Source organism: Pseudorca crassidens, chromosome 3, assembly GCF_039906515.1.
Source record: "Pseudorca crassidens isolate mPseCra1 chromosome 3, mPseCra1.hap1, whole genome shotgun sequence".
NCBI classification, from domain to species: domain Eukaryota; kingdom Metazoa; phylum Chordata; class Mammalia; order Artiodactyla; family Delphinidae; genus Pseudorca; species Pseudorca crassidens.
In genome coordinates, this window is record NC_090298.1 from 113,210,196 (window position 1) to 113,234,223 (window position 24,028).

General features: G+C 37.4%; 2 protein-coding genes across 2 annotated transcripts; one reads left to right on the forward strand and one right to left on the reverse strand.

The window, feature by feature from the left end:
* The first annotated feature begins 4,938 nt into the window (after window positions 1-4,938).
* On the forward strand, window positions 4,939-10,056 carry LOC137220812 (F-box/LRR-repeat protein 21). Its single transcript, XM_067730110.1, has 4 exons — window positions 4,939-5,304; window positions 5,796-5,918; window positions 8,897-9,068; window positions 9,413-10,056. Exons 1-4 carry the CDS (start codon window positions 4,939-4,941, stop codon window positions 10,054-10,056), a joined length of 1,305 nt encoding a protein of 434 aa, XP_067586211.1.
* A 5,011-nt stretch (window positions 10,057-15,067) lies between these two features.
* On the reverse strand, window positions 15,068-23,786 carry LECT2 (leukocyte cell derived chemotaxin 2). The gene is made up of 4 exons (XM_067730111.1): window positions 23,532-23,786; window positions 21,773-21,869; window positions 20,155-20,291; window positions 15,068-15,504 (listed from the first exon to the last, which is right to left on the reverse strand). The coding sequence occupies exons 1-4, from the start codon at window positions 23,575-23,577 to the stop codon at window positions 15,338-15,340; spliced, it is 447 nt and encodes a 148-aa protein (XP_067586212.1). The 5' UTR covers window positions 23,578-23,786; the 3' UTR covers window positions 15,068-15,337.
* Window positions 23,787-24,028: the final 242 nt, after the last annotated feature.

Below are 24,028 nucleotides of genomic sequence, written 5' to 3' on the forward strand. Positions count from 1 at the left end.
CCCACGTCTGAAGGCTTCCCCGCAGGGGGCCTGGCTTCCTGTGCTCGCTCCTTTTTCTCTTCCAGAGTTGAGAGTAGAGGTGGTGAGGGTTAAGAGAGGGCAACAGCTGGGCCTCCCTTTCAAGGATTTTTAACAGATAGCTCAGTTCCAGTTCTGTTTAACCCTCTCCTTGCATCTCAGAAGGTGTTTTGAATCCACATGTAGTTTGAAAACTTCAGTTTTCATGAGTCATTTAAAAGCAAACATACCTATTTTAAAATTAAAAGTTTTCCTGAAAAATAAATATATCTTGATACAACAGAGACTATTGAGAGTGTATAGAAAATTGCTAAATCAATGAAAAAATATAACACCAAAAAGTTGGCAGTTACTGCTTTAGGAAAGATTTGTTTGACATAAATACTAATTTTTCTCCTGTTGAAACCTTGATGATATTGTAATTTGACTTTCATATTTTAAGAAATTGTAGGTTTTAGATTTAGAAGGGAACTTAGGGGTCATGTGGGCTGCAAAGAACATAAATATTTTTGAGAACATCCCTAAAAAATTGTTTGTCCTCTGTTTGGGATATGTTTAGTGGGAGGATTTTGCCCCTCAGCACAATTTGCTTCTATTAGAATGCTGTGTGTTTCAAAGCTATATTTTGGAATAAATCTTCTGCTCTCCCGCCAGGCCACGCCTCTCTGGTCATTGCACTGGTGACTGGGATTTCAGACCCCTTAGCAGAGACCATGTGCCTGTGGTGGCAGCAGCCTGATTTCTCAGTGTACCACCTTAGAAAAGTAGCTTAAATAAAGAACATTTGCTCATTATTTCTGTTCATCTTCATCTTGCTGCTTCCAACGAATTTGTCTAACCTTTTAGATAGTTTTGAATTTTTATTCTTTATCTGTAGTATTTACACAATATTTCTACTGTTGCGACTATTAAAAACTTGAAACTGTTAAAAGTGCCTTTTGTTTATTCATTTCACCAATCTGGAAGAATCTGGTGATGGTGCAGAAGATATGGCTTTGGATGTTTAGCTTTTCGTCTAACCTGTCTTTGATTATCTTTCCCTCAAGAATCCTGTGGGAGATTTCTTAGATACTTCTAGAGGCTCCGATTCACAGGGTCACCTTATCTACCAAATTAATAGACGTATCAAAAAAAGGAAATTGGGTTACGGTGGATAGTGAAGCCACCAAGTGGACTTTGAGTCATCATTGCATTCTTTCCCAAGTGCTTACAAACCTGCTTTATACTCTAGAATTGTGATCAGTGTCAGGCTTGCTCATCTCTCCCTTTTCCAAATTGTGGCTTACCACCCAATGGGATTCTGAATTCTGGGTTTGTCTTCCACCAGCCCTCACACTTTCAGATAGTGACTCTAAAACAGCAGTCAAATTCCTTCAGCCACCTGGGAAGTAATTCATCTGATCTTAAAGACTCCAGTGAACTGATCTGAGTTAGGTACTTTGGTACCACCTTATGGGTCTTAGGTAGTGATTCCCTATTTATATACCTTTACTAGATCTCTTCAGTGTTCTCTAGCATAAAGAATGTGCTGCACACACAAAATCAGCCGTATTGATAACTCAGTAGAAAATTTTCTACAGTAAATAAAATTGTGTGTCGTCTGATTAGGGAAATATGTCACTTGACTTTTCTTTCTCTTATTTGTGGTGTTCCTCTGAAAGTGTACCTGGTGGCTCCTTTCTGCCTACTTCTGGAGTGGAATGTAAAGGAGAGAGAGATGGCCTTGCCATTATCTGGAAAATAGTGTTTTGGATGATAGTAGAACAGCACTTGGCAGTGGGGAAATCAAATTGTGGATATTGACCTCTAATTCATTCTCCCTGTCTGTCCTCCAAAGTTCTATTTCAGGAGTAGGCTTCAGAGAGAAGTTGAGAGCTGGCAGGTGGTAGGCATTAGAGATTTAAGAGAAGTTTTTAGCGGATTGATAGGTTGCCTCCTCCACCTCCTGTGTGTAACTGAGTTAGGCTTACAAAAATTAGCACAATGCATTTATTTATTTTTACTTATGATACTTATTCATGATGTCCAGGCAGTGAGTTTTATCCTGGTGTAGACCTGTTATTATTTTCTTCCATGTCCATAGACTGCTCCTAATTCTGATAAGTCACTGTGCCTAAAATTGATCAAACCTCAAAGAGAGTATGAATCAATCGATTATGAACGAATCAATTATATGTCTCAATATAAGTGAAAAAATAAAAACCACAGAAGCTTATGTTAACAGCAGACTAGTCAAACAAACTACATTCATATGGGAATGATAAAAAATCAAAGTTCTGTCTGCTTAATTATTTTAACTGTAGTGGCGTTACGTGCTGCTAAAAACTGGAACTGATTTACACAGCCTATGAACAAATAATGTAATCATGGGCTACCTTAAATGTTCTGTAATACCTCTCCATATGTGTTTGTTAATATGTGGATTTTCAGAGCCCTCCTTTGACTGTTTGATCCACACACAGCCTTTTATTTGAGCAGAACTTCACATGTAATTCCTGGCAATGTAGCCTGCATTTATCAGGCTAATGTAGTTTTTTGTTTTGTTTTTAATGGACAGGTTTTCTTCTGAGTAGAAAATAGTTTGGGAATCAGTAATTTCCTGACAAAAACTTTCAGCGTATACAATGATATTTAAATATCCTAAGCATAAAAATTATTGGGATTTTACTTATATATCCTGATAAATGTGTTTTTGTGCTGTCTTGCCAAGCTAGGAAGTGAAGTCAAATGGATGTTGGCGAGCACCCCATGGCAGCAGTCACTTCATTTCGCTTGTTCAGAGGGGACTCTAACTTGGAAGCCTTCTTTAGGTAAGACAGTTGGTAGTTTGAAAAGGAAATAGCAGTTTTGAAAAGTGATTGTATATGCTTAGGCTGGAATTTCAAGCTAATAAAGATCAACTTGTCTTGAGTTCTAATATTTTCCTGATGCTCATTGCTATAAAATTATTATATATAAAATTTATGATTTGTGGGTGGGTTTTATATTCTGAAAATTAATGTACATGAGGAAAAAGAAAACTAAGGTGTTATTTTTAATAGAATTATTGGTACCTAATATCCTGAAGTTATTTATGGTGATTCTGTCAGTGAATTGGCAATTTAATGATTGTAATAAATAAACAGGTTTAACGTTTAATCCATGTTGATGCAGATTTAATGTATAGCACAATCCCCTTATTTAGAACTGCAAGGCAGTTTTCTAACTGGACATTTGGATGAAGTCTTTGTTTTATTTTTGGCTTCACTGCTTTTTTAATGACAGATTATGTTAGGGATAACTTTTTTGTAATTCCTTAGTAAAATTTTAACTCTCCATTCTGTAGGCTACCAAATAAATCAGTTACAAGCCAAATGTCAATAAACGTGCTCCACATCAGAGTTGAGAATCTAGTGTCCATTCCTCTACCTTCCCTGGGCCATCGTATTCCCTTTTAGGGAATTAGCCCTTTAAAATGTATATGCTTTGAATTATTGATGTCAGCAGTTTCATGTATTCTACATTGTATTGCTCAGTTATGCACATAACTGGTTTAGTCAGATTAAAGTGTGTAGTAGCTCTTTTGCCTGATGATTGAGATACATGTTTTTTCCTTTTTTTTCTCCAAACCCTAAAGATGACCTTTCATTTTGTTCAGTGACTTTATAGGTCATTCCTGTTTCTGGGATCCACCTCTATGTTGTGGTTAAGAAATGTTTCACATCAGACAGAGTGACTCACAGACAGAGATATTTACATATTAAATAGATATTTCATTAGAGTTGAAGGTAGGTTTCAATTATGACACCAAGTCTTCCACATATACATTCCTAACATTCAGGGGTAAAGAGAGGGTTATATAGTCAACATAAGTTCAGAACTACTCTTATCATTATTTTACCTTTTAAATTATTGTATACTTAAAATACTTTAGATTCTTACGTAAAATCTATGTACAGGATTATATACTTGGGTATATCTAGACCTGAAATTTGTTGGAACTTAGTTGTGTCTCAAGCTGACTAATACCTGGAGAGTCATCATTTCTTTTCGTTGGGAAAGAATGCTCATTCCTTTGCTATTTTACATTGGCTGGTAAGGAACCAGTATGCTGGTCACACAGCTTCTGTCCCTGCTATATCCCACTTCTCTACAGCTCTTGTGTCCTGGGTGTCATCTGAACATTGTCACAGGTCATTTGACTTTTTGTTAGAATTGTGCTCCAACTTAAGTAATGTCATGAAATTTATTCAGGAAGATTCACTGGACAATTTAATACAACAACAATGACTGCAGCATATATTGAGCACTTACTGTGTCCTGGCACTTAAGATACTTTAATCCTCTCAATAACCTTATGAGATTGGTACTGCAGTTCTCCCTGCTTTTCAGATGAGGAAACTGAGGCTTAAGTTAATTTGCTCAGACAAGATCCCATGGTCAGTAAATGGCAGAGCTGGGACTTACCCAGATTTACGCTTTTAATTATGTTTTACGGGCTCCCAGACCCCCTGGGAGTTCTTAGCACAATTGCAGTGTGATAGTGAGAATACAGTCATTGACGAGGAATAAACCTGGCACTTACACTGCTTCCTTGGACCTTTCCTCCTGGAAGCCTCCCCAACCACTCGCTCCCACATACAAACTCAAATACATGCCCTTCCCTTAATCTTCCATTGCAACTTGTCCCAACTTCAGTGATGGCATGTATCACCGTATTTTGCCGTTTCATCATAGCTCTTTGAGAGCAGGTCCCCTCCTATTTATCTCGTATCCGTAGCACATAGTAGTACCTATCAACGCATGAAAGTGGACGGTTCTTGTCAAAATTGTATTAAACTGTTTCTCATTTTCTAATATTGTTATTCCATACAATTAAAGCAAAATATATGATGGAAATGTGGGGAAAGTGGTCACTTAACATTGTTCAATGTTTACAGAATGAAGAGGAACAATTTATCTGTTGGGAATAAAGTTGTCCAGTCTTCACCAGCAGTGAAACAGCCTAAACTTGGGTTCTACTCTTCTCTCAACCAGACTCATACATACACTGTCCTTCTAGACTGGGCGAGTTTGCCTCACTATGTAGTGTTACGCATTTTTCAGTATCTTCCTTTAATGGATCGGGCCCGGGCATCTTCTGTATGTAGGAGATGGAATGAAGTTTTTCATATTCCTGACCTTTGGAGAAAGTTTGAGTTTGAACTGAACAAGTCAGCTACTTCATATTTTAACTCCACTCATCCTGATCTCATTCAGCAGATCATTAAAAAGCATGCTGCCCATCTCCAGTATGTCAGCTTTAAGGTAAGAGAAATAAACATTAAATAAAAACAATGACTTGGGTTTTCTTGACATTTGTGTATAACTAGATCATTATATTGAAGCAGTCAATGACTTTTGCAGAATTTTAATCCCAAACTATTTCCTATTTCTCTGTAGTTACTTGCATAGATTTAGGTGTAGCACTTGAGCTATAATTGAATAATTTAAACTTCAGTTTCCTTCATGTAGATGCCATTATTAAATTTCAGGTAATTGTATTTGAAAGTATAAATACAATTTGAAAGTGTAAATAAGATTTGAAAGTTTAAAGTGCTTAGAAAATTCACTTGTCATCATTTCTGTTTTTCATTTTTTATCTGAGATAGCGTGTATAGAGAAGAAAATTCTAATTTATTTTATAGCTTGAAGGGATAAGTATGGTTTTGCAATTGAATTCTATTAAATAATTATATTGCCAATAACTTTCTGATAAGTTATATTCAGGAAATTAAGATTTTAAATTGTCTTTGTAGGTTGATAGTAGTACTGAATCAGCAGAAGCTGCCTGTGACATACTTTCTCAGCTGGTAAATTGTTCTATACAGACTTTGGGCTTGATTTCAACGGCCAAGCCAAGTTTTATGAATGTGTCAAAGGTAAAGATGCTAGACATTTTTGTGAGCTCTACTAAAATTCTTAAATATTGTCGAACTAGTCAAAAATAATTCTATTCCTAAAAACAGACCATAACCCTACTTGCATTCAAATAATTATTTAAAGCCGTTTTCTGTTGACTAGCACTTATTTTTGATGAAATAGCTGATGCATGGTTTCATTCTTTAGATATATTCTGTAATTTTAGTAATTGTTTCACAGTAGATGTCATTAATATAAAAGTTAGATGTTATACTTAGAATTTTCAAGTGCCAGTTTACTTAGTTGCTTTGAATGTAGAGTGTGTAGGGCCAATAGTGGGTGTCTTTCCTGTAATTCTATAGTCTCTGCATTGGAGGTGGAACAATATAATGTTTAACTAAATGTCCTATACTGATTAGGATGATGATTGCATCCTTACAGTAGAAATTCTAAAACAGCAGTGGCTTGAAAACATGACTGAGGTTTATTTCTCTTACACTAAAGAAATCCATAGGTGCCACAGTCCATAGCTGGTATGAAGTTGTTTGGAACCCACGCCCTTTCTAGGCGCTCCATTCTCTCCAAGGTGTTTTCTTCATTTTCATTGCCCAAGATGGCTTTCTCAGTTCCAGCCATCACGTCCTTGTTCTAGACAGCTGGAGGGAAGAAATGGGGGGAGAAGGGTGTGCCCTTTCCTTTTTCAAGCTGTAAGTACCACAGGACTAGCCATAAGTACCTCATGGTGCTTCTGTCTGTCAGCCAGCCTAGCTCTGTGGCCACATCACATTTCTGGGAGGCTAGGACAGTCTTTTAGCTGGGTGGCAATGTGCCCAGCTAAAAATTGGAACCAGATTACCAAAAAAGAAAGGATGGATGATTCCTAGGAAGCAACCAGCAGTCTTGGCCACAGAAACTGATGACTGTCTTCTCTTCATTCAGTCTTCAACTTGAAGGCCATTTCCTCAGGGAGGCCCTCCTTGACCACTTTTGCTAAAACAACACCCCTTCCTGTAGTTACTCACTAATGTATTACAGTATTTTATTTTCTTTATATCCTTCATCAGGGCTTGAAATCACCTTGTTTATTTAACATGTTTACTCTCTTCTCCTCAGACGGAAAACATCAACCAACTCCTTGAAGGCAGGGATTCTATTTTGCTTATTTACTATTATAAACCCAGAATTAGAATAGTGCCTGATATGTAATAAGCACTAAACTATGGTTGTCTGTAAAACTGGCTAATGGAAACCTTCCTATGGAAGAGGACAGAGGAATAGTAGCATCTCCTTTCTCCCTAACTGGGTCATGGCTCTCCTCTAGCAAGCATTTCTGCTAGCCTGAAAAGAATGGGTCTTTTGGGGATTCAAGTAATTTAAGTAACCAGATGAAAACTTACTACTTCTAAATAGTTATTTCCTTGTTTATGAGCTAGGGAATCAGATCAACCTGAAATTCTGAGATTCTGGGTTGTCTCTCATGTTGCACATCAGCTTCCAGGGCTAGCTTCTGGGTTAGCTGATGCAGTCACTAGAGTGGAGGACCAGCGATTAGCAGGCTTCATTTCAAGCTCTGCCTCCACAGCAAAATGAGCTCTGTGGCTTCTGGCAAAGTTGTGGATCTCTCTGAGCCTCAGTTTTTTCATTTGTAAACTGAGGGAAAGTAATGTAAAGATACAGCATTTAGCTAGGCATAAGAAGTACTAAACTAATATATTGTTACTGTGATGAAATATGTACTCTAATGCTTAAATGTGTCCTTCAGTACTAAAAGAGTTGGGTGAGAGTTGATTAAAAGGAAAATAAACTTTATATTTCTTAAGGAAAATGAGTGATCTATTTCTATTCCTCTAATAATTTTTGGCACCGTAAAATTTAGTAAAGAGGTTTAGCTGTCCACCATTTAAAAATTTGTGTAAATCAGTTTACAATTAGTATAAACCAATGTTTTGTTATAAATGAATTGAGATGTATAACCACTTTGGTCATTCTGAGAGGGACAATAGAGCCTTTGATAGAATCCAAGTTGATTTTGAAAAAGGAAAAATGATCATGCATGGATTTCGTTTCCATACTTTCTATCTGTGTCAAAAAATACTGGATCTGAAAACTTGTGAAATTCCATCCATTTTGAAGTCAAACTGTAAATAAGCTTTAGTTTGTCAATCTTCAAAACAGAGAGAGTTTTCAAACTGTATCTTTGTTTAGATAATCTGCTAGAAAAAAATTTGGAAGAATATGACATCATTTATTCATTTATTCATCAACAATAAATATTGACCTTTTACTATGTGCCAGATACTATTTCAGGTTCTGGACATACAGGAGTGAATAAAACAGATAAGACTTCTATTTCTTTTAGGCTAAGGGGTTGAATAGGTCCTGAAAGCACAATTTTAGGTTTTGTGGGTGATATAGTTCTGCTCACCTCTAGCACTGTAGTGTGAAAGCAGACATAGCATTACGTAAATGAGGCAGCATGGCTGTATTACGGTCAGACTTTAATTATGGACACTGAAGGAACTTCATATAATTTTCACATATCACAAAATATTACTCCTTAAAAATTTTCTTTCAACCATTTGAAAATGTAAAAACCACGCTTAACTCATGAGTCATAGCAGTAACAAGCTGTGGACTGGATTTGGCTGGTGGACCATAACTTGCCAACCTCTATTCTAGGAAATAAATATGATTATATCCTTTTAATATTGAAAAACAAATCCTTAAGATTGAAAATAATTGAAAGATGTGTTTATGAAATCTTTGAAATTTCTTCCTTTCTCACCATTCCATTTATTAATGGTAAAAGTATAAAACTTTACTTTGTTATAGAAATGTCTTCTACTGGCTAATGGCACTGTAAAAAATAGTAGTATGTTGATTGCTTTTATTATGTTAGTGTAAGCATGTTGATATAAGTAGTTTTAATGAATTACTTAATTGAAGCTGTAGATGTTTAAATAATGTCTTTGTAATTTTTTTCTTATTGCCATGCTAGTCTCATTTTGTGTCAGCACTTACAGTTGTTTTTGTCAACTCAAAATCATTATCATCAATCAAAATTGAAGACACACCAGTGGATGATCCTTCTTTGAAGATTCTTGTGGCCAATAATAGTGATACTCTAAGACGCCTCAAAATGAGTAGCTGTCCTCATGTTTCATCTGATGGTAGGTTATATTTTTTTATGCTTGCATGTTTTTTTATTATAGTAGTAGTAATAATGCAATTTCCTATTGAAAACTACATGCTTATGAGACATAATTCATTAATCTTTTTTCAAAAGACCTCTTAATGTATAAGCTACGTATAGTTTAAATTGCTTCTCCTAGGAGTATCTTAGTTATGGATATTTTTTATTACAAGTATAATTATATATATCTTGGCATCCATCTCCTCAGAAATCATTACGTCTATTTTAGCAAATAATGAATAATATCAAATTTAAATTCACAAAATGTTCTATTAGTATCCATATTCTTTGTGTTTAAGGATTTTTCCCCATTTCCTGCAGGAATCCTTTGTGTAGCTGACCATTGTCAAGGTCTTAGAGAACTGGCATTAAATTATTACATGCTAAGTGATGAACTTCTCCTGGCACTTTCAAGTGAGACCCATGTTAACCTTGAGCATCTTCGAATAGATGTTGTGAGTGAAAATCCTGGACAAATCAAATTTCTTTCTATTAAAAAACAAAGTTGGGATGTACTCATTAAGCACTCCCCTGGAGTTAATGTTGTTATGTACTTCTTTTTATATGAAGAGGAATTGGAGACGTTCTTCAAAGAAGAAACCCCTGTTACTCACCTTTATTTTGGTCGTTCCATAAGCAAAGCAGTTCTAGGACGGATAGGTTTTAACTGTCCACGATTAATAGAGTTAGTAGTATGTGCTAATGGTCTTCAGGCTCTTGATAATGAACTTATTTGTATTGCTGAACACTGTAAAAACTTAACAGCCTTGGGCCTCAGTCAATGTGAAGTTAGCTGCAGTGCATTCATTGAGTTTGTAAGACTATGTGGGAGAAGGCTAACCCAGCTCTCTATCATGGAGGAAGTTTTGATCCCTGATGATGATTATAGCCTAGATGAAATTCATGCTGAAGTCTCCAAATACCTGGGAAGAGTATGGTTCCCTGATGTCATGCCTCTCTGGTAATTGATTACCAAAGATTCTTAACTTTTTTTTTAATCTATAAGATTAGCTTCTTTCTGTCTCTGCAAATGTACATTTTAAGATGCATTGCTGAAATGCCTTAGGTAAAATATTTTATTGTTTGCAAACTGTCTTAATGGATTACAGCAGAAACATTTGAGAAAATAAGAGAAATTTGAAAAGACAGAAACCATACATAGGGCACAGACACTGTATTGTGTAATAGATAGTTGATAGAAACAGTTGGTTTCTAGATAAGTTCCTCAGCCTTCCTTGAAGGTATATTTTGGCTTGCTAAATAAATTTATAATATTGAGCTCTGGATCCCTTAAATTACGTCATTTACAACTTTATATTGTTAATCATTTTTGTTTCATCTTGGTATTGATATATTTTACAAAATATTCAGTACTAAAAACTAAGAGTACAATCAAAATATAGATACAGAGGCTGGCTTAATTGTACTCCATTTTTAGCACTATATAAGATCATATTATGATTCAATAAATAACTTCTAATTTTCAGTGCACTTTGAATTCTACTTTATTATATTACTTGGGAGAAAATGGGCATTAGATTAAAATTAAATAATGCTAATTCATTTTCTAAAGATACTGTGATTGGTAATTGATTAAATACACTACTGAGATAAAAAGGTAAATTTTTCAGAGTGTGCTTGGGAGGGAATCAGCATTTACTGAATATATTTACTGTGTATCTGAAACTATGCCAGATCCTTTGCAGAAGTGATCTTAGAATTTAATTAGTAACACAGCTAAAACTCTTTAACGGCTGTGTATTTGTTGCCTTTAAGGTGAACATATATCCTTAGAATGACCCACAAGACCCTACAAGGTCTGGCTTCTCCCTGGTTCTTTGACCTTGTTTTCTCCTACCAAGTGCCCTTTGCCCTTCTGCTCCCATTCTCTTTCAGTTCCTTAAGACTGCCATGAACCCTCTAGTCAGAGTGCATTTGTGCATATTCTTTCTACTTCAATTACTCTCTTTGCTCCATCTTTCCTTTAGGTGTCATTTCCTCAGGGAAGCCTCCGAGAGTCTCAGTGTTCTGTGATTTCCCTTTGTGGCGCTTATCACTATTGTAACTTGCCCTTCACTTGTATGATTATTATCTGCTTCAACCATTGTGCTGTAAGCTCCATCGTTGCAGGATCAAGGTTGGGTTTTACTCACTGTTGTATCCCCAGCATCTAGCATAGTGTTTAGCACATAGTAGGCATTCGGCAAGTTTTACATAAGTATTTTCTTTTTCAGACTTTTTCCTCTAAGTCCTCTCCCCAATACCTTAAATTTCTAAGAAGTCAATTAAACTAAAAAAATTGAAATATGTTCATTATTTTCCAGTTTTGAATATTTTTATAGGAAAAAATTTTTAAATATTCTCATCTATTAAGGAATTAAAATATATTGTTATTTCTAAATGATGATTTTAAAAAGTAGCACAGTTCATATCCCTTTATTTAGAGACTGTCCTTGTGCATACGCTCTCACCACTGTACCACGGTCTTTGTTACTGTGACTCTGAGAACAGGCATTTCATTCACCTTTGTGTTTGAAAGTCTCAGAACACATTTAATAAATGCTTGTGGGACCAATATTTCTGGTTCAAAAATAAAACCCATTTCTTAAAGATAGTTATTACTATTGCAGATCATGTAATTTATACTTTGAGATTTCAGGAAAGTGCAGAAGCAGCATATTGTAGGGAGCTTAAAGTCTGATTAGAACCACAGGACAAACAACCATAAAGGAAACGGCGTGAGATGGAGAGGTCAGTCTGATTGGAGATCAGAGTAGTGGTGGAAACACTGCAGAGATGAACCTCCAGTCTCACCTGGTGTTACTTTAAGTGTATATACCTGAATGGTGAGGTGATAGAATGCCAGTGGTGTTTGCACTAGAGGATAATGAAGCAAAACAGAGAGGGGCTAGAGAAGGGAGGTGAGCGCACTAGCATGGAGGGAGAATGAGTACCAGTGGCCTCTTTCTCATTGAATGAGCTGTTGCTGCTCTAAATATTGGTCTTTGGTGGCCCAGTATTCAGACCAGGTTAGCTAAGCGCTATAGTGACTCTTAAAACAAAACTCAGAGTAAAATTGATCAGCTCAGTTAAATGACCCTGGTTGATCTGGTATACTTTTGATAAATTGAAGAGCAAAGGTTTTAGGATAGCCAAAAGCAAGATGAGGAAGTAGAGCATTTTTGTTGCTCCATCGAATGAAAATGTCGCCATTACTTTGGAAGTCCATGGAAAGTACTGCTTACCTAAGCATAGAGGTTTCTAGATAAATGAGTGAGTTCAGTATTAGATGGATTTCAAGCATTAGCCTTTGAAAAATATTTTAGTTCTGTAAGCAGACTTGTTCTTTAAAATGATTTTTTCTGCATGTGTTAGAGGGTTCTGGAAAAGTTAGGATAATTTTCTGGGCAAATTGTAAATGGAGAGAATGGGAGAAAAGGTTCTATTGTAGGTTATATTGAAGAGACACAAAAATAGGATTCTCTTTGGTTTTTTCCTGCCTTATAAGCCTTGCTTGCCTCATTTGTATTTTACTAAATATTGGGGAGATAGGCAGATTTTAAAGTTGTATGTATTGTTGTTAATATGCACTAAGTGTGATAAATGTTGCCATAAGGATGTAATAATTCTTCCCTCTCTAGCCTTGGCCTCTTAAATTGGCCACTTACCTTGTTCTTTCATTAAATTACTTTCTTTTAGAAAACTCAAAACATTTTCTAAATAAAAATGGATTTTATAGTCATTTAACCTAATATCTGACACCAAAGTTTTAAGTATATACTATAATAACCTTCAGTAAAGAAAATTAAGTTAGTCAGGGCTATTACTTCTCTGTCATTTGAACCTTTACAATACTTTAAACTGAACATTTTAACACTCAAACCTAAAGGAAAAGGAAATTAAAACAAAAAACAAACGAACAAAAAAAACCTCTGATATAATGCACCAGAGGGCGCTGTATTGCAGTGATTCCTAGGAAAGAAGTCCTTTAGTCTAAAGTTTGCATTTCCATTCAACAGATATGAGAGTGCTTGTGGAAAGCTAGGCAGAAGGCAATGTTCTTGCTCTACCTTGGAGAAGCTCTCCGTTCCAGGTAATGAGTCTGGTTTTTAAAACAGTCACTTCAGAAGGTTGATTATTTAGAAGGGTAAGCATATATTTCATTGTTCAAACATTTTAGAGCTCCTTTTAAAATTGCCTTTGAAATCTGTATGCAATTTCCTTTTTTGTGATCTCAATGGGAACACAGCCTTTGTCTGTTGAAAACAAATGTAATCTTTGGAAACAATCTAAAGTTATTTGGCACTAAGGAGATGAGTAAGGTAGATGATCAAACCAGACAGTGCTGGTGTTATAGTTTTCTTCTTTTTTTTTTTTTTTTTTTTTGCGATACGCAGGCCTCTCACTGTTGTGGCCTCTCCCGTTGCGGAGCACAGGCTCTGGACGCGCAGGCTCAGCAGCCATGGCTCACGGGCCCAGCCGCTCCGCGGCATGTGGGATCTTCCCGGACCGGGGCACGAACCCGTGTCCCCTGCATCAGCAGGCGGACTCTCAACCACTGTGCCACTAGGGAAGCCCTAGTTTTCTTCTTTTTAACCAAAAATTAAAGTCTTAATTTGCTAGCCTTGTATAAGATGTTATGACACAGTAGAGAATAGTATCTAACTGGATATGAGAAAGTACTAATTGTGTTGTTATATAGACTCTAAACGGTCTGAGAGCCATCACTGACTCTTCTTCCTGGAGACCCACCTGTAAGTCCTGTTGCCTCCATAACATCTTCTTCATAATAATAAATACTCATGAAATCACCTCCCAACCATAAAACTACAGCATTGATAGTAACTTAAATTTTTCTGTGTGGTCATTCCCTATCCAGTCCTGAGATAACTAGTGTTCATTATTTGCTTGATTTCCTTTTTATATATTTTTATCACATATGTATATGTGTTCCTAAAAATTACATTTTGGCTTTAATTGTTTTGACTTTATAAAAAGAGTATCATGCTATATGTGATCTTTTGGGCTTTTTTTTTTTTTTACTCAGAATTATATTTCTATGATTCATCTATTTTGTTATGTTTAGCTGAGGTTCACTACAGTATAATATTCCGTCTATAACTAAACCACAATTTGTCCATCTTCCTATTGATGAGCGTTTGAGTTGTTCCAGGTTTTGCTATGACAAATAGTGATTCATGATCATTCTTATACATTACATCCTAGTATACAAATGCAGCCACTTCTCTCCAGTAAAAAAGTTCAATTGACTGCATTTCCTATAGCATATCTCCACTAGGAATGGAGTCATTCTACTGGAGTTTTCTACATTCCAAAGAGTTTAAGCAAAAATTCATGAAGAGAGTTTCCAGAATGATGAATTCACCTTACTCATTTCTTACTGACTGCGTAAAATCTACAGAGCCATATTATTTCTGGTCCTTTGAACATTCATATGGTTTTATTTCTTTTTTGTACTTCTTGTCAGCATAACCAGGAAAGAATAATAAGGATATACAAGGATGTGTAGGAATCAGTAGCTATGATAGGCGTATGGCTAGATGAGGTTGACTGACTTGGTTTCATGAGATACTTCAGGTTAGGATAGACCTCTTTCTCTCTCTAGTACTCCCTGTAATGCAATCCTTCTGAAATCTAGAATATTCCATATTACCTTGGACTGCTGTCATTCATTACCTGGAAGATCAACTGCTTAGATAGAGCATGGGAATGTGTGGATATAAAGACCAGCCAACTCTGTCTTATCCGTGTAAACCCCTCACCCTCCAAGCACTTTGACAGACCTAAGGCTGTTGCTGAAATTCTTTACTACCTTAACTCAAAAGAAGCCTCCAGTTTATTCACCTAATATTTGTCAGGTTTATGTGTCTAGCATTGTACAAGACTCTATTCTTGTACCCTAAAAACACTTCAGGCTTTTTCTTATTTTGAAGCAGAAAGCTAGTGGGACCAGTTTGAATTCATATGTTTATTTATCTTACGTATTGAGGACTGAGTAATCTTTAAGAAAAAAGACACCCCAAATCCCAAAGATTACAGGTCAGACCTGAGAGATTAATTGACCCTCAAAACATCAAAGTGACAACGAGTTGAAACCAACGTGCTTTTTTCTTTCTTGCATTCATCACGTATCTATTTGAACACAGGTTTCTTGAAAAGCAGAATATGCAGCCAGGTTTAAGAAGATGGCTCTCTCTTTAGAAGATCTGGTTATTTGTCTTCCATTTATAGGTACACAGTAGGATCACTCAGGTCACAGTTTTCAATGTGTACGTGAGATTGTATGCCAGGATAAACTTTCTGCAAGGGCAATAGAGTGCCCAGTTTTTCTCCCTTCTTGATAGAACCTTTATATTTAATTGGCTTAATGTAGAACACTTTAATACAGAAACCTAAAAGAAAAGAAGTAGTAAAATTATTCATTATCTGGGTTTTAGCAGCCTTGAATCAGAAATTGTAAAAGAAAAAAAAAGCCAGAAATGAATTAAAAAATACAAAAAGAAAAGGTTGATTAAACTCAATGAGGGAGTAGAAGAAAATGACAGAATCATATCAGAAATGAAGATTAAAATTACAAGATGCCTAAGGAAGAATGGACTCAAATGAGTATTTTAAAAGGCATTGAAGAATAGCAGCAAAACACCAGGTAACTGAGAAAATTGACCCAGAACTATGTCAACTCCAAGACAGATTCCAATAAAACTATTAGACTTTAAAGACTAAGAAAAATGGAAATAACAGGCACACGAATACAAATCTTTTTAAATATCAAAAGAAAAATTTAAAACAAAGAAGACCCATCACATAGAGAAATAGAGATAATACCATTATAATACCATAATTACAACATAAAATAATGACAGTGTTTGGACCAAATATATGAGTTGTATCTATAAATGTTAATTCATATAGTAAAAAGATTTTCCTATTGGCTTGGAAAGCAAAATGCAATTCTGTGCTGTATACAATAAAACAGTAATTGAAAAAGGCTAAAAATTCAGGACTGGAAAAGATTTGCCCTGTAAATGGAAGGAAAAAGGATTATGATCCTGTTACCAGAGAGTGAAATTCAGGCCAAAACGCATTGAAACAAGACAAAGGAGGACAATGTATAATGCTAAATCCAATGGAGATATAATTATCCATGCAGTAAATAACACAGAAACCATCTATATAAAGGAGAGAATACAGGAGGTACAAGGATATATGGATAGAAACCCAGTAGTGACAGAAGACTTCAACACACTTGCATCAGTGAAAACAGGTCAAGTGGGCAGAAAACATAAGTAAGGCTATAGAATTGTCCTGTCCAACACAGTAGCTGCTACCCACATGTGGCTAGTCAGTGCTTGAAATAGCTAATCTGAATTAGATGTGCTTTAAGTATAAGATACACACTGGGGGCTTCCCTGGTAGCGCAGTGGTTGAGAGTCCGCCTGCCAATGCAGGGGACGCGGGTTCGTGCCCCGGTCTAGGAAGATCCCACATGCCGCGGAGCGGCTGGGCCTGTGAGCCATGGCCGCTGAGCCTGCGCTTCCAGAGCCTGTGCTCCGAAACAGGAGAGGCCACAACAGTGAGAGGCCCACGTACCGCCAAAAAAAAAAAAAAAAAAGATACACACTGGATTTTGAAGACAGTACTCCCCAAAACGTAAAATATTACTAATTTTTATATTAATTGCATTTTGAAATAATAATTTGGAGGTATTAAGTTAAATATGTTAAAATTAATTTCACTGTTTCTTTTTACTTAATATGATTACTGAAAAGTTAAGATTGCGTATGTGGCTTTTATTATACTTCTGTTGGACAGTACTGCTATAGAAGATCTATGGAAAATTAATAAGTTGCATTTTATGTACATATATTAAACAAAAATATGTGCAAGACCTCTACATTGATACTAATACAACTCTAATTAAGTTACTAATACAACAGTGTAAGAAGACCTAAATAAATTGAAGATTTAACAAGTTCATTGATTGGATGACTTTCATTACTTTTTTTTTTTTTTTTTTTTTTTTTTTGCGGTACGCGGGCCTCTCACTGTTGTGGCCTCTCCCGTTGCGGAGCACAGGCTCCGGACGCGCAGGCTCAGTGGCCATGGCTCACGGGCCCAGCCGCTCCGCGGCATGTGGGATCTTCCCGGACTGGGGCACGAACCCGTGTCCCCTGCATCGGCAGGCGGACTCTCAACCACTGCGCCACCAGGGAAGCCCGTCATTACTTTTAAGATATCAGTTCTTCTCAGTTTGATCCTGTATGATGAATGCAAACCCGAAGTCCCAGCAAGATTTTTGGTGGAAATTGACAAACTGATTCTGTAATTTATTTGGTAATGCAAATAACCCAAGAATTGCCAAGACAATCTGAAAGAAGATCAAAGTTGGAAGATTTATACTATTTATATCAAGATGTATTTTAAACCTATGGTAATTAAGACAGTGCAGTATTTGTGGAAGATTGACAAACTGGCCAGTGAAACACAATAGAAGGACCATAAACAGACCCATGTATATTCAGACCCTGATCTATGACAAGAGATACTGCCGTGCGGTAAGGAAAAAATGGTCTTGGCAAGTTAATGGTACTGAGTCAGATGTCGATATGGGGGGAAATTTTGATCCCTATCTCATTCCTTATACAAAAACCAATTCCAGATGGATTATAAATCTAAGTATGAACGATGAAGCAATAAAGCTTGTACACAGAAACATAGGGACAATACCTTTATGACTAGGGTGGGCAAATGTGTCTTAAACGGGTAATAAAAATGCGTCAAAGGTAAGGGAAAATATTACTAAATTGGACTGCATTAAAAATAAGAATTTTTGTTTATTAAAAAACACTAGAAAAGTGAAAAGGAACCCATAAAGTGGGAGAAGATACTTACAATACATATATTGGACAAAGGACTCATCCAAAAGACACAAAAAGCTCCCACATACCAATAAGAAAAAGGCAAAAAAGCCAGGGCAAAATACATGAATAGGCACTTTGCGAAAGACAATATCCATGTTATCAATAAATATGAGAAGGGGCTGAGTATCATTAGCCATCATGGAAATGCAAATTAAATTTAAGTGAGATACCGTTACATACTCATCAGAATGGCTGAAATGAGAAAGGCAGCTAGATAACACCAAGTATTGTGTATGGAGCAACTGGAACTTTCATACACTCCTGTTGGGGCTGTGAATTGGTACCACTACTTTGGGAAACTGGGTGGCAGTACCTTCTAGCACTGCAGATACATATACCAAGTAACCCAGCAACTCCACTCCTCCAGCGTTCTGCCAGTTGCTGAGTATATTGATTCCAGTTATGCATTCTGGTACCGGCGAAATTACCACAGGGTGGATATGTGGATGCACTAGGTCAACTGTAAGATGGACCCTAGGAAAAAACTATGTTGATCACCTGACCCTAGAAGCCCCTAGTCTGATGGATGGACTACAGTGGCTTGGATCTTTAGGAATTACTGTCAGTTTTGAGCGAGTCTCTTCTTCCCCAGTATACAGTCATCCTGCTAAAAGGCTGCAGGTCCTTTTGGGGATGGCTAGAAGTAAGGGTTACAGTATAAATTTTTGGCATTGTAATAGGGCCCTTCCTCAGAAGTACTCAGCCTCCCTTTCATTCAAGGGGCTCTGGGGCTGTGAACTGGCTCAAGTCTGGGAATGGGTGGATGGTGCTGGGAGGAAGGTTTTGAGGCCCAGTATTGTCATGATTGAAGTCAGAATTTTGTTCATCAGACCTAGAGTGTTTCCATTTATACAAATCAAATAAGGCTTTAGTAGGCTGCCCATGTATTCAGTTCTAGGTCACCATGATTAACTAGACAATGCCACAGGTCTCTGCTTCTGATGTATCTGATTACTGCTTCAGCTCTTCTCCCTGTTGGATAACCATGCCAGCCTTGGCTTCTAAGTGGACTCCATTCAATGGCAGTAGTTCCTCTTGTCATTTCAGGCCTAGAGAGGATAGCCACCAGATAGCTCCTCAAGGATGTGGGCTCCCTCACAAAATGTTTCTCACAGCCTTAGTGAGAGGAGCGTCTTCCGGATCCACTCCCAACAGGAATGCATGTTTATGTTAATGAAAAGAAATGTACAGAAAGTTCATAGCAGCATTTTCATAATCGCCTGAAACTGGATACTGCCCAGATGTCCGTTTAGAGAAGAATGATTAAATAGGTGAAGATATATGCATACAATGGAATGCTCTACATCGATAAGGATGAAGGGACTTAAACTACATGCAAAAACATGAATGAATCTCACAAACCTTACGTGGAGTGAAAGAAGCCCCACTCGAAAGACTGCATGCTGTTTAATTCTATTTAAATCATTTTCAGAAACAGGCAAAGCTAATGTGTGGTGGGATAGTCATCACCCTTGCTGGGAGTTATGACTAAAAGGTAGCACGAGGGGTCTTTGAACTGCTGCTGATATTCTTTTTCTTGATCTGATGTAACCAACAGGCTACACAGATGCGCTTGCTTTGTGACAGTTCATGGAGCTGGCCATTTTTGCTTTGTGCACTTTGCTGTGTGTATGTTCTACGTCAATCCAGTTAAAACAACCAAACAATAAGCCCAGCACCTGGAGTACGAGGAGGCCCAGCTTTACCTAGAACATAGAGCGTTTGAAAATAGTTCACATCAACTCTTGCAGAGATGCCAACATTTTCGAATTGTGGGATTTTGGTGAATGAAAGCGTCTGTTCGTTACAGTTAATACCGCAATGCTGAAAGTGATTTTGCTTGTAGATTGTTAAGCAAAGCCACGTGGGCCTCAGGAAGAAAGCCCTTCAGTCAACTATAGAGTTAGGTGGGGAGTGTATGCATAAAGAAGATGACTTCAGGGAAAGTGGTGGAACATCTGAAAATGCAAGGGCTGCTTTAGTTTGGTACTCTTTGTCCTTTAGGTCCTAGGTTTTGTCACTTTGAAGGAAGAATGAAACGTCTTTGTATAGAATACGCATTAAATAAATAAGCATCAGACATCTCCAGTATGTGCTCCAGGTATATACACCACCCCTTACCTCTTCCAGAGATCCGAACACCATTATTGATGGCATTTTTGTTTTTATAAGGTTTCTCCTGGCCCACAATCATTCCGGTGAAAGGTGCATACGCAGTAGATCCATCCGAGCACAAGACATCCACACCCCGGTGAAGCCTATGATTTCCAGGATGTAAATAAGAATGAACAGACTGAGGAACTGCCCTGGGAATTTTATTGCCCAGGAACATGGTGTTAGCCCACTGTTCCCAGACCAGGGAATCAAAAGTTGAAGCTGCTGGAACGTGTTGGAATGTCCCAGGTTTCCTCACTCTGTTTACCCAATTTTCACCTCCTTCTCTGCAGGTTGTAATAACGATGTTATAAAGGTTAAAACGTTTAACATAGTAAAACACAGGAAGCCTTTAAAAATGTTAGCCATTATTATTATATGGCATTTTGGGGAAATGAGGCAATCCGTGTAAGTAAATTTTATAGATAACTGCATCTTGACCCCTGCAAGACCACTTAGAAAAGAGATGACTTTTTATGGGAACCTATGATAAAAAATCATATGTTACCCTAGTCTTATTTTTCTCCCAGTCATCCATAAGTCATTATAAACATCATTTATTGTGTATGGTTTTAATATAGTGAGTGATACCTCCTGCATTTATTAAAGTGTGTGGAGCACAAACACAAAATGATCCCAGGTTGTGAGATTTCTTGTCGTCTCCACCAGTCCTCACTGTTGACACTATGCCAGTTCTCCACCAGCCTCTTCTCCCTTCTAATAGTCTACCTGAAAGTCAGATTCACTAGGACTGTTAGCATTATGTGTAAAGCAACATTGAGCAGATTCCAGGTGAGGAGCCAGTAAGTTATTGTATGAGTCAAGTGCATAAAGTTTAGGGTATGAACTAATTGAGTCTTAATTTTGGCAATTCAGCGGCCATTTCCCCCTATGTCCTGTCTCTTAGCCCTATACCAGGTATGTGAGGTTGCTTTGTAAGTAGTATCTGTGTGAGTGAGAGTTGTTCTGTGATTAGGATGGAGATCAGTGATACAGTTGGACACATGGCTATTTCATCAGAAAGTGGCACTCCCAAGATAGTACTGTGCACTGTTGAAAGTTCACATGTGTGTCTCTCACTGTCTGGAAGAGATTACCTGCTTAGGGCCAGCCTCAGTTGTTCACCTCCCAGAGCCTGGGTCAGTAACACCATGGTTTGATGGGAAGAGGATCCAAAAGCCTGAATTCTAGTCCAGCCTTCACCACCTCCAACTGTGTTTGGCAAGTCCCTTAACCCTTTGGTGCCCCAGTTCAAGTTCCTCATCTATAAAATGGGACAGTAATGTTTGGCTTCCACCTTGGAAAAGCCAGGTAAGATGAGTCAACGTGTGAAAACATTGAGAGAAAACACTGCTCTCCTCTCTCTTGCCCTTGTTCAATGCTCTGTTCCTAATTCAGAGCACAGAGTTGACGCCCTGTTCTTGGAAGTTGCTCCACACGTGGTAATGTAACTGGTTATATCTCTGAATTTTCCTGCTGTCGGAAGGGAGAAGATGGTGAGCACTTGAAGAAACTTCGGGCAAGGACACTAAGCAAAGAGGTTACGAGCCCAAAGAGGATATGGTTATGCGTGAAACCCTGTTACCTTTGAGCCGTGTACTGGCCGCAGCCGTGCCTGTCACATGTCCTGATCTCATTGGAAGACTTGCCAGCACATATAGTAGCCCATGGCCCAGCCAGTGCTAAAAAGGAGAAACAGGAGAAGCACATTTCCTGACCACATATTCCCAATCTCTACTATCCTTGTGTCTCCCAGTAGATTGAAAAATTCTGTTTTCACTATACTTTCTCTCTAATTTTTCTGTAGTTTAAGGGGTGGGCTTCCTTTAACTCCTGATTCAGCTATAAAATGGGCTTTTCCCCTGGTCACGGAAGTCTGTTTTATGACATGTGGAGTATTTGTGTGTTTCTTTATAAGCATTTACCTTTATCATTATAGTTTGTTTCAGATTATTCATTAAACAGTGGTATAGGGCTTCTCTGGTGGCGCAGTGGTTGAGAGTCCGCCTGCTGATGCAGGGGACACCGGTTCGTGCCCCGGTCCGGGAGGATCCCACATGCCACGGAGCGGCTGGGCCCGTGAGCCATGGCCGCTGAGCCTGTGCGTCCGGAGCCTGTGCTCTGCAACGGGAGGCCACAACAGTGAGAGGCCCGTGTACCGCAAAACAAACAAACAAACAAAAAAAAACAGTGGTATAGATTGCACTTTTCAAATTTTTTTTCGCTCATGACTTGGTATGGGGACCACTATGTTTAGGTTAAACAAAATAAACAGCATGGCTCAAACAAATAATTCTAGAAATTCTTTAGTTACTTTAGTAACTTTGAAATGTTCTTTATTGCTAGTCTTCATAATCAAATCCAAGAAAATGTTTGAATTAAAGCAGAAGCAAACTCTGCACTATAGCAAAGTTTATTTAACAGGAAATAAATCTCTTTCATATTTGCAAACATAGAAGAGGAGATTCTTAGAAATAAGAACATGTCAAACTAATTTAGCCTAGAGTGGAGTGAGAATAGAAAGTAGGGAAGGGAGTAAAACAGTTATTTAAAAAATTATGAAGCAGTAAAACATGGAGGAGCGCGCTGGCTCTCTTTGTGTATTTTGTGCAAACTTCGTTTTTAGTGCGACTTCTCTTTAATAGAGTAGGCACTTGATAAATGTTTATTTGAATTAAATTTCCTGGATTTCCAATTGTTAACGTTCGCAGAGAGATGCGTTAAGAAACTCGTCCTTTTACTTCAGGACAGACTAACCAAAGTAAAAGCAAGAATCTGCTAATTTGGTTGTTGATTTTATTTAAAGATATTTTGCTATTCATTAATATATGTGCTATGAAGAGAAGCTACAGAATATGGCCATTAAGCATATTCTTGAATATATCTCTAAAAGGTGGGTTTCATAAGTCTTATACTTGGAGCCAAGCTTCAGATCTCTTTGGCAACTAATATATAGCCTTCAGAATTGAGACATATATTAGACAGTTTATTAATTTATTCATTTTCTCTTGTGCTGTGGCAGTTCCCCTTGTCCTAATCCGTACTAGTCTCTGTATCAGTTTTATAAATCAGATTCTTATACAAACTTTATTTTCTAATTTTGTTCCGATTAAGTCCTAGACTAAGACGGAAAGACTTTTCTATTTTTCTCATGAAAGAAACAGAACATTCAGGTGGAAATCATTGAGGACCACCCCTCTCCCCCGTGTATCCTTCCTGTTCCACTTTTAATAACCAAATAGACAAGTTTCTGTTGTGATTATGATGTTAATGACTTTTAAATCTATCCTTGAAATTAGTTTTCAAAAGTCAGCCAAGATTGTAAAATTGTAATTTTGACTTACCGGGTGAAATCAAAACAGCCAGAAGGAGGACTCCTGTGGGAAACATTTGGCTTTGGTCTCCCTTAGGATGCTTCTTCCTCTGATACTTAGGATTGCCCCTATGCTCTCTTGGAAGAATACTCAAGTTTGAATTAGTATTTTCTAGCTATTTAGCCTTAGAATGCTGCATCTCTCATATCATTGTTATGAGACACACAAAAGAAATATGAGAACGGGGGGAATCAGATTCTGATATTCCATGGATAGCTGTTTGGCTCACATGTAGGACCTATGTAAAAGCTTTTGTTCTGAGGGAGTTAACTTTATTGGAAATGCTGACTAAATATTAACAGAAAGTGATAAGGCTGGGTGAGGAGTGACTCTTTCCTGGGCTGTGACTGGTGGGAGAATATCCTGTGAAAAATTGAATGCTTAGTACTATCTTCTAGAAGATCTACCTTTCACTTCCTGGGTAGGACATATTTCAGAAAAGACCATTAATAATGTATGACCCTCTA

What these genes read in the sequence shown, in the direction of transcription:
- LOC137220812 (XM_067730110.1), top strand. Translation starts at nt 4,939, where the DNA reads ATGAAGAGGAACAATTTATCTGTTGGGAATAAAGTTGTCCAGTCTTCA. An exon ending in GTTTTATGAATGTGTCAAAG is followed by an intron (nt 5,919 to 8,896) that starts GTAAAGATGCTA and finishes TTGCCATGCTAG; the next exon opens with TCTCATTTTGTGTCAGCACT. An exon ending in TCCTCATGTTTCATCTGATG is followed by an intron (nt 9,069 to 9,412) that starts GTAGGTTATATT and finishes CATTTCCTGCAG; the next exon opens with GAATCCTTTGTGTAGCTGAC.
- LECT2 (XM_067730111.1), bottom strand. Translation starts at nt 23,577, where the DNA reads ATGTTTCCCACAGGAGTCCTCCTTCTGGCTGTTTTGATTTCACCCG. An exon ending in GGCCAGTACACGGCTCAAAG is followed by an intron (nt 20,292 to 21,772) that starts GTAACAGGGTTT and finishes TGGAAATCATAG; the next exon opens with GCTTCACCGGGGTGTGGATG. An exon ending in TGTTCGGATCTCTGGAAGAG is followed by an intron (nt 15,505 to 20,154) that starts GTAAGGGGTGGT and finishes CTTTTCTTTTAG; the next exon opens with GTTTCTGTATTAAAGTGTTC.